This window comes from Choloepus didactylus, chromosome 21 (assembly GCF_015220235.1).
Source record: "Choloepus didactylus isolate mChoDid1 chromosome 21, mChoDid1.pri, whole genome shotgun sequence".
NCBI lineage: Eukaryota > Metazoa > Chordata > Mammalia > Pilosa > Megalonychidae > Choloepus > Choloepus didactylus.
In genome coordinates, this window is record NC_051327.1 from 34,970,146 (window position 1) to 34,981,078 (window position 10,933).

General features: G+C 52.5%; 1 protein-coding gene across 1 annotated transcript in view; it reads right to left on the minus strand.

Moving 5' to 3' along the window:
* USP7 (ubiquitin specific peptidase 7) overlaps window positions 1-9,753 on the minus strand; it is a 64,438-nt gene extending 54,685 nt beyond the window's left edge. The window contains exon 1 of the mRNA XM_037814022.1: window positions 9,595-9,753. Within this exon, the coding sequence (XP_037669950.1) occupies window positions 9,595-9,673 (79 nt within the window). The 5' untranslated portion in view covers window positions 9,674-9,753. The remainder of the gene's footprint in view (window positions 1-9,594) is intronic.
* Window positions 9,754-10,933: the final 1,180 nt, after the last annotated feature.

The window sequence follows — 10,933 nt, forward strand, 5'->3', positions numbered from 1 at the left end:
TTCCACTTGCTGAACTCTCTGGTGGCCGCAGCCTATTTTGGCAGTGAGCTACTTTCTATATTCAAAGCATGTGGTGAACCGCACAAACGTTCAGACTAGGAAGCCAACTGCAGTTTACTGCTGTAGGCTGGTGAGGGAGAAATGTGGGAGAAGACAGCAGGGGCGTTCAAATAAAAAAGCAGTAACCGCTCCTCATAGAATAGGAGCAAGGATGTCCACTGGCTACTGTGAAGTGCAAATGGCTATGACTCCAGACTGCACGGGTCCAAATCCCATTTCTGCCACTTGCCCAGTGCCTTGTTCTGCTGTGCCTTGTTCTGCTCTGCCGTGAAATGGGGGCACAGATGCACCTACCTCAGAATTGTAATAAGGAGGGAACAAGCCAGCACACACGCAGCCCTTATGTCACACCGCCTGGTACACAGTGAGTCCTCAACAGGTGGGAGCTGGCAAACTACCAAGGTTTCCAGGCCAGATATATTTATTGGGCACCCAGGTGTTGCTTCTTACCCAGCTCCCTGGACCCTTAAACCAGTGGAGGTCTGAAGTGGGTCTCCCTGGGCCAAAATCAAGGCGTCAGCAGGGCTGGTTCCCTCTGGGGGTGAAGGGGAGAAATCTGTTTCCCTGCTTCTTCCACTTCTAGAGGCTGCCTGCATTCCTTGGCCTGCACGGCCCTTCAGAGGGTCTTCCTCACAGGGCCTCTCTCTGACTCTGTTCCTCCTGCCTTCCTCCTTCCCTCTGGAGGACCCTCGTGATGACACTGGACCCCTCAGATACTGCAGGCGCATCTCTCCATCTCATCATCCTTATCACACCTGCAAAGGCCCTTTCATCATGTCACATGACATTTGCAGGTTCTGGGGACTAGGACGTGGACATCTTTGGGGGCCGTTATTCTGCCGGTGAGGAACCCTAAACCTCTAGGCACAGAGGCTTGCAGTTCCCAACCTCCCAGCATCATGCTTTTCTGTACCTCCTGCCGCTGATCACACTCAGCTGTCACCTCCTCTGGGAAGCCTCCTGTGACCCACCCCTCTCCAAGTAGCCCAGTCTCATCTTTGCCTTACGCCACAGCCGCCTCCTCTTCTTCTGTCCCATCAGGGCCCCCAAACCCCTCCCCTGGCCACGCTGTGTAGCTCCTTCACTCCATGGGGTTGGGGTGGGGGCCACAACTAATGCCTGTCTGATGTTTGGTGAACTAAGTATGCCGTGTCTGGGCTCTGCTGCCCCTACAGCACAAGGAGCGAGCAGCGATCCAGGGGATCCAGGGGATGTCAGGCAAAATGCCAAGGGGGGGGGAACAAAGATGCCATGCTCCATGCGACTCCCAGCCGAGTCTGCAAACAGGTGACCTCCGGGGAGCGTCACGGGAAAGGGGGGCCAGCATCTAGAAACTTCTACAGCAGCTGGACTTTGCTTTGCCGTGACATCCAAGCAGGTCACCAGAGGTCTTGTCTCTGACCAGCACAGGGCAGTGGAGGGAGGGATGACCCGCAGGTGTGGCCGCATGCCTGTGAGGTGTGTTGTTTTAGGGCTAGTTTAACTGTAACCAAACAATATATAAAATGCAGAACCCATTTCTTTCACTGAAAGACACTTCAGCTATAAGTGTACAGGATAACTTGTTGAAGCTGGTTACAGATGAAGCACTGGAAATAAATGTTGGAAAATCACTTTAAAATCTCTTCCATTCTTGTCAGCATGCCCCTGAGACTGATTTCAATGAGTATTAATAAAACACACACAGAAACGTTTGGCTAAACACCATCCTCTTGGAGAAGCAGGGATGCTGTCCAACCAAGCACGAAGCCTATTAGTCACATTAACATCTTCAAATATTCCTCCACGGAGTGTCCATTCAAAGTGCACCTGTACACTTTCAATACAGAGAATTGCTATTTCACCCAAAATCTTGGTGAGTTATGACAGTGGAATGACAAGTACTAGTGTCACCGCAATTTTCTATACTAATTGTATGCATACTTTCATGTTCAGTGTCATTTTCCCTATGTATGTACATTCTGACTATACTGCATAAGTGTACTTTTACATCCACTGAATCTCATAAAAAATTAGGGCTTGTGTTTTGCATGTCTTGTTTCATTTTTTAAATAACTTGTTTGTACTCTATTTTTACAAAAGTATTGTCCACAATGGACTGCAAATTAAAGGTAAAAAACAAACAATGGTCCTTCACCACAAATACTTTAAGCCCTGGAGTTCACTCAACAACCATACACCCCCAAGGTCCCGATGTTTTCACTCATTTAATTTTGCTTTCCTGGGACACAGATTTTGCCAATTCAGTGATATCCCTGCTGCCAGAAACGCCTCCTAACCAAGGCCCCCACCAGGCTTGCGGGACGCGCTGGCCGACAGACCTATCTGCCCCATGGGTGCCTTCTTCAGCAGCACTCTCCCACATGCTGGCCACCAGCCACGTGTGCTACTGGGCGCCTGAAATGTGGCTACTCGATTAAAGAATGGAATTACAAATTTTACTTACTAAGCTTAAATCGTCATGTGTGGCTGGTGGCCACCATGCCAGACAGTGCCAGGTTAGACCTTAAAAGTCTGCTTTCTTACCCCATACATTACCAAAATGAGCGGCATTCCGGAGAAAAATGCATCTGAAGGGAAAATCTCTGTTCTCCATGCCTGGAGGGCTTTGGAGAACCTGGGGAGCCCTTCTGGCGAAGGCTAGGTGGGGTATCGTGTCAGTCAGGGCAGCAGCACCTCTGGCTCCCACTGCTTGGCAGATGGGAGCGGTTGGGGGGGACCTCACAAAGGCTGAAGCTCCCAAAGCGAAAGCTACACAACAGGGCAGCTGAGAATCTCGGGGGAGAGTTCTCGTGTCTGCAACAGTTTTAAAACAGCAAATGGATTTAGGAATATTTTTAACCACTTTACACTCACTTTACTTATTGAATAATTTCCCCCCAAAGCTGATAAAACCTACCAACTGGAAGAAGTTACCTCCTCTGCCCTACTTAAACGTCGGACCTGGACTAAACCAGATTAACATGCTACAAATGCTTGTTTCAAACAATTGGACAGGGTCAGTTATGAAACTGGAAATATAATTTATTCCCCAAAGTCACTGATGAAATGTACTTGCAACTCTAAGCAAATGCCCATACGCCTTTTCATAAGGAACTGTCCAGGGGCAGGGTCTGCCAACACAGGGCAATGTCACTCCCTTGTAAGAGCTCCTCTAAAATCTCTCTGAAATACCATGAATGGGGGATGAGGGGGTTGGTCCACCACCCAGACACCCGTGGCTGTGCCCTGGGGCGTAATCATGCCCCGCAAACCAGGTCGCCCTAAGTCACTCACAAAACTCGCTCCAGACCAGATGCCAGCTCAGCAACCCCACCAGAGCCAGACCGTCCAGGTCGATATTCTGGGGCTTGGTACAAAACACAGAACACTGCCTTCCCAGCATCAGGACGTGCAGGAAAACCATTTCAGACACTGGCATGGAATCAAAAGAGAGGCACCTGGGTTTTGAAAATTTTATACCAGACAGGAAAATCCCCTAGAACTCACCTTGTCACACCAGGGAGCCCCCTTCTCTACAGCTCTGATCTCGGTGACCCAAAAAGGAAGGACCACCACCTTGGGACTTAGGACACCACACTGGTTCCCACTCCTCCCAAGTTTCAAACTTTTACCAGATCTTTGGCTCCTTGAAAGGACACCTGGACACCAATCTCTACAACAGGTAGCAGCTGTGACCTCCACACTGCGTCCGCACTTCAAGGACTGGTCTAAGAACCAGATTAGCTACAACGTGTGCAGCACACAGGCTCGGCTCACCAGAGCAACGTGGCTTCTCAGGGCGGGTCACTCCCAGAGATGCGACTCACCTCTTCCCAGACACATCTTGCTCGTCGCATCCTCAGGTTGTCGTCATACGCTCTGAGAGCATCCGCCTTGCCTAGGTCAACCCACTGTCCTGCGTAAGAATGTTCCTAATTGCCCCATTTCCAACTCCCAGAGAAAAGTTTAAATTACCAACCCTCAGAAGCACGCCTGCTTCTCTTCAAGAGAATTTCAACACGTCTGACTTCTCATTAACCAAGGCATGTGTTAACGCACTAGAAAAATGGCATAACTTACTTTCTTGCCTACGCATGTCACTTAAAATCCTGCTTCCTCCAACTTTCAAAAGTCCAAATTAGTTCAGAACAAGAAGTTTATGAAGTAGGTGACATTTAACATTTAACTCTTTCATGGTACATCAGAAAATACCTTGCTACAACTCTGTTCTCCATAGTAAAACGTCGAGATCAAGCACGCGCATACAGGCTACACACTACCCACTCAATGAAACCAAACTATAACAACAAAAAATAAAAATTAAACATACTCATAAGAAACCTTAAGTAATTTATGAAGAGCTGTCAAGGATTTATATCAGGAAAACAGCTTTTCCCTCCAGAAGGATCAAAAATGCCATTTGAAGCAAAGTTAAAAGCAATAAAACTGAATTAGCAGATATCAAAGCAATACTGGTTTACAGCTTTGCCGTTCTCTTTCACCTGCCACCTTGCCAGCCAGCCCTCTCCATTTTACTGTTTGACCTCAGAATTCACTGAAAGCGTTTCCTGGTGAGGAGCTCCCACAAATAAGTTTAACAAAAAAGGGACATAAAGATATGCATTGTCACAGCCAACCGGGTCTGACAGGTACACCCCTGGAGACCTGACAGGGGCTGACAGGTACACACCTGCAGAAGGTGTTGGGAGAAGGTGGCCCTTGGACGGGGTTCTTTATAAGCCCTTTCCTGGGGTGTCTGCTCCTGCTTGCATTCCAGAAGGGGAGGCCGCAGTGCGCTCAACTGCAGGTGGCACAAACACTCAAGCTGAACCTCACCCACAAAAGCGTGTGTGTGCACTGGGAGCCCATGGTACAGAGCAATCCAGGGCCACGCCGAGGGCTGGCGCGAGGCTGCATGACATCCTACAGGGAAGACAGGACACCCGAGTCCTTCCAAGCAGGGCAAAGTGGTCCTGTGGGCAGCCAGTCTTCATCGTTGTGTGGGGCTCAGGAAGGGTGGATACCGAGGCCGGTAAGAAGGCAAAGACCCAGCATGAAGTAAGAGGGTCTCGCTTAGGGTGGTGGCTGGGAAACCCAAAGGACTTGGTAACAGGATGTGGGGATCCAAAGAGAAGAATTCAAGGCCGACTCCCAAGGTTTCCAGGCTCCAGGGCCATGACCTGGCTTCCCTGCTACAACACAATTCTCAACTTCAACAAACTCAGCAGTAGATGTTCTAACACTAACGGGACAGGAAGAATGCCCTTATCAGAGAGGGCCACAGAGCGGGCCAAACCTCCACATCACCATCACAACGCACCAAACCCACGGCCTTCCCCGTTATCCTTTGAACTTTCTTCTTAAAATGGTGGACCTTTCACCTTAAATGCCTACTTAGGCACATCAAACCCACAATTTCCTGAGTAACACTGCTCAGACCGGGGTGGTTATGGTTTTTCCTAATGCACACTGGGATATAATTACATAAGGCATTTCTGCTTACCAAGGAGAGTCACTGCACCAGTGCCACCTGGGTGTATTTACCATGTTCTAGTCTTCACCTAGATATATTCATTCCTCAACTGCAGAGGTTTTCCCATCCCCGCAGCTTCATTTAACGAACACCTACATTCCAGACCGTGTGCCTGGCACCCTACGTGTCCTTCGCCACTTTACCCTGCAGGCCTGGGTGACCTCCTTTTTTGAGGATGCAGAAACTGAGGCTCCAAGAGCTTAAGCCACTTACAGGAGGTCACCCCGCTATTAAACGGCCAAGTGCTGATTCAAACCCAGGCCTGCCCAATGCCGTCCTCCCAGCTGGCCGCCACTCTGCCCACCAGGAGTTTAACTCAGTCACCCCTTCTCCTCCTTTCCAAAACCGATTCCAAAAACAACCACTGTGAATCAAGAAGGAAAGTACACACTTCTCATATCTGCAAGTAGCAATCATTTATTCAATTAGAGAGAGAGAGAAAAAAATTAACAGCCTGAAAGACACAGGAGAGTTGATGGCTGTGGGAGTAACGCGGAATCATTAAAACCCAACAAGCTTGCATCAGTGAGCCTAGGTGAAGTGGAATTTCTTCTATACCCAGGTTCTCAGGGTTAATGTTCCCTTTGTAGCTTTGCAAGGAATTCTTTTGCCAACCAAGCCCATATGACAACATACGTGGAAAATCAATATTCTCACTATCCTTTGATTTTTGGTCTTTTTTACATAGTATTTGAAAAAAGCAGCTTATGCCAACCAAGCCCATATGACAACATACGTGGAAAATCAATATTCTCACTATCATTTGATTTTTGGTCTTTTTTACATAGTATTCGAAAAAAGCAGCTTACATTTTAGATAAAATAACAGCACAAGTTTAACTTATCTGGGCACGTAAGAGAACATTTTCCACTCCCAAACAAGCTTTAGCAGTAAAATGTAACTTGAAACCTGGTCAACCACACAAGTGTGGAAGGAAAAGAAACCCACCGCCCATCCCCACCCCCAAAACAACAACAAACCAAATAAGTCGGTTATCAGTTCTCCTCAGACACTACAGTTGACTCATAGATTTGCTCACAGCTTGGTGTACTGATAGCAATGGTCTGAGTGTGGTACAAAAGTTAAACAGACTATCCCCCTTGGTCTCAGAGATGACCCTTGCAGGCAGACGAACCACACCAGGAACAAACAGGGTATCTACATTTGTGCGAGCCAGCCCAAGCGAGGCCTTGGGAAGACGGGGAAACTTCCTGTGGACTCGGCAGGGCATACAGCGACCAGATTATCACCTCTCCCAGCACTCAGAGGCCGGAGGGACCTTGAGCCCGGCCCTCCTTCAGCCCTTAGCCCCAGTTGCCACCGATCATGAATAAACAAAATGCCAAGTGAATTCATTCCTGGCCAGACTTACCAATGCAACCAACCCCACAGGCTCTACCTGCCTCCAAACTTAAAACATGTGAGCCTTACAGAGAGCAGGTGGTCCTAACCCGCCCCCATCTCCCTCTCTGCCCTTCACCCTTCTTAGCTTTCCTAACTACGGAGAACAAGACATTTTTAAAATAACTAACCCAGGACATTGTCATTTTCCAGTGGATGTGCAAGGACTATGCAGAGTCCAGTCAAAACCCAATGCAACCTGATAGAGTGGGGCAGGACAGGCAACCAACACTGACCTATGGATAGGGAAAAAGCAGACGACCTAACCAGTCTCCCAGCCTTCTTCGAAACCACCCTGCCCAGGAGCGGCGGGCAGGATGCTCCCCACTTTCAAAGCCTTCCCTTCCTCAAAGTGATCGGAACCCTGACAGTTTCCAGCTGCCGGTTCAGGCAAATACACAGAACAGGTGCGAGCCACCAGCTCCGCCAGGGATCCATTCACAGCTCGGCAGATGAAGCCAACCAGAGTTGTTATTCGCTAAAATCCACCCTTACGGTTTTTTAACTGGATGATTCTTTCACTCTGCCTGATGCTAAGTCACCATAGGTATGTAAAACATCACACTTCAGGAATGGGAAGGCTTAGAGAGGCTAAAACAAACTGCCTACTACACAGGCAGCTTTTTAAACCACACACCTGTGGATGGAGGCTCACTGTGTATGGACAAACACCAGAAGCCCCAGAGACAAGGGACCTTCTGGATAATGAACCTGAGACAAAAGTGCATTCAGCAAACAAAAAAACAAAAAACAAGTTTCTTACATTTAAGGAGCCGGCGTAACATTAAAGCCTTGGCCACCCAATGTGAGATTCAGGCAAATTTGCAGATTAAAGATCTTAACCTAACTTTTCCAGTGCAAACTTTGATAGGAAAATAAAACTTCACTAGAAAAGAAAATAATCTTGAAAGCAGGTATGGACTACAGGGAGAAAACTTCTGAAAATTCTTTTGCCCCTCTTGAACGTTCTCTCATCTTTTAGAAAAGCCCTGAAACTTGCAGAAATGAATTATTTTCCCAGAGACGCATTTCTGGATCATAAATAACCTCTGTAGTGAAGTGCTTGTTCATTTAATTCTCACTAGGGCTCAAAACATGTAAAGATCAATATGCACATATTATTGGAATTTTGTCTTGTTTCGGTGCTGTCCAAAAGGAAACTAAAAAGTTTATGTTTTATGTTTTAGACATATTGCAAAGTGCAGCTTAAAAGACACAAAATTTTCTCAGCCATGAATTCCATCAGCTATTTGGTTTAATCACACATGCCAGACGCTCCGCAAAGTTATTGCTTTGCTGGGGCCAAGGGAAATAGATAGGCTGATCCTTGGCGTGGCCCCCATCACTGCCATGGCTAAGTACCAGCTTCTAAAGGCATCTCAGCCACTTTGCTTTTGCAACCTGGCAGGTCACTCTTTTCAGTGACCATCCAATTGTCCTGAGCAAGTTATTCACAGGGAAATACTAGTCATGGTTAGTGTCCTCACCAACCAATGAAGAGCAGCTCACACATGCAAGTCAACCAAGAAGACAGAGTCAGGTACTTAGTGCCTCCATTCATTTATGCAACCCAAGACTGCATGCTAAAAAAGCAAAACGAGCACAAAACATTCAATGTCCTATTCATTCAGGTGTCCCACACTGGACTCCTCCTGCTGGATGACCCCTCAACTGAAGTAAAGAAAATATTTTTTAAGACTGCTTTGCCCTTTTAAGTCCCCTGGCCCATGAGAAGGAGATAAATGCCTCCCAGTGACCAACTCTACTGGAGCTGTGTAAGACAGAGACCCTTTCCTTTACAGTAGCCTTACAGCAAACCTTTCTAAACAAGACCTTATGCCTCAAATTCAAAGTACAGTGCCGCCAGAAACAGCCACCTCATGGGCAGAAAATTAAGTTACCTTTACAGTCAGATTTGATTCTCACGTAGGTAGCCATGTGTGGTGGGGCTTTCACATAGTTTCAAAAACACACCTGGCCGGAAGCTGATGGCAGCACATACAGGCAGGTCCCCAAACTCCCCGAAAAAACAGGTAACTTAGAAAGGAAGAGCGCCGGAGGCTGGGCTCCGGGCCAGTCAAAAGGCTGCTGTTTCAAAATCAAGCTTGATGCTAGGAAGGGCTGTTACAGGGTGACCCGGGGAAGCACTTCGAGGCCACCGTGGGCTCTCCGGGGGAGCGCACGGAAGCAGCTCTGGGCGAGCCCCGAGTCCAAGGCGGTCTCGAGTTTCCCCCAGCTCCCCTGCCAGAACCAGGCCAGGAGAGACGGGCCCCAGAGGCGCCCGAGAAAGGGGACGGTCCCCGGGGCCGGCTTCCTCCCTCCGCTGCTGGAGCGCCCTAATTCACAACTCCGGGCTTCCACTCCGGGCCCCCCTCTCGCGCGGCCCGGGCTCCGGGCGCTTTGTGCCGGGGAGGCCGAGCGCCCGGGCCGGACAATGCGCCGGGCCGGGGGGCGCGGCATGACGGTGCAGCCCGGGCCGGGGCGGCCCAGGCCGAGGCCCGGCGGCCGCTCGGGGCCTGGTTAAAGATGGCGAGCCCCCTCGCGTGGCTCCCGCGGCTCCCCCCGGCACAATGAAAGGCGCCCCCCGGCCCCGCCGCGGCCCGGCCCGCGGGCCTCACCTTCCATCTCCATGTCCTCGGGCTCGCTCAGCTGCTGCTCGCCCGCTTTCTGCTGCTGCTGCTGCTGCTGGTGGTTCATGTCGGCCGCGGCCTGGGCCTCGCCTGCAGCAGGGGGCCGGGGCTGCGGGCCCGGCGGGCGGGCGGCGGCTACGAGCCGGGGCTGCGGCGGCGGCAGCGGCGGCGGCGGGCGGCCTCCTCCTCCTCCTCCCGCACGTCGTCGGCGGCGGCAGCGGCCCCGGGGCGGGCCCGCGGCGGGCGGCGGCGGGTCGGCAGGGAGACCCCCCCCCGCACGTATCTTGGCTCGCGATTCCGCCATCAGATCTCGTCGCTCGGCGCCGAGGCGGGCGGTGCGGGCCGGCGGGCCGGGCCGGGCGGCCTCGTCGCTGGCTGCGGCCTGCCGCCGCCGCCGCCCGGCCACGCCTGTCGGGGCCCGCCTCCCGCCCGCCGGGTCCTGGGCCTGCGGGGCCGCTGGCCCGGCCAGGGGGCGGAGGGCGGCCGGCGGGGCCGCGGAGTCATGCCTCCGCCTCGTGGCCGGGCCGCACGGACTAGGCGGGAGGCCTGGCCGGCCGCGAGCGGGCCTGCAGGGGCCGAGGGCCGGCGGCGGCGGCGGCGGCGCGGGCGGGCGACGGGCCGGCCGCGCTCGGGCGCTGCGGCCTCCGCCTCTTCGGCGTCGTCGTCGGGGCTTCGGCAGCGGACGCGGCGCCCGGCGGCTCGGCTCGGCTCGCTCTCAAAATGGCGGCGGCGTGAAATGTCACATCCGCATGGGGGGCCCGGGAGCGAGCGAGCGAGCGAGGAGAGCGGGCGGGCGGGCGCCGAGCCGGGGGAGGAGCAGGAGCGGGAGGGCGGAGCGGGGAGGCGGAGCAGGGAGCGGCCCGCCCGCCGCCGCCCGCCTGCCCCGGCGCCGCGCCCCCGGCTCCTCGCCCCGCCGCCCGCCTCGGGGCTGCCCGGGGGCCTCGAGACCCGGGTGGGGCCGGGGAGGCCCCGATGCGGGGTCCCTCGGTCACCTGACCCTGGGGCGGTGGCCCCAGACTGCCCCATCCCGGGCGTTTGCTCCTCCAGAGAAGTCACGGCGGCGATGAGGGGGTCGAGCCCGGGGAAAGTCAGGCAGGGCCTCCCCTCCCAGCCGGGTGACCGTGGGCCAGTCGCTGATAATGCCGGTGGACTGCCGAGAGGAGGTCCCAAAACGGAGTTATGTTTACTCTGATTATTTTTCCCTACTCTTACCCGATCTGGAGTTTATTCAATCCAATCCAAGGAGGGAAACTCGGTTTCTCAGGTCAGTCCAAACTGGCCAACCGAAAGAGCGCTTCATGCGGCATGAATGTGTTACCTTAGTATC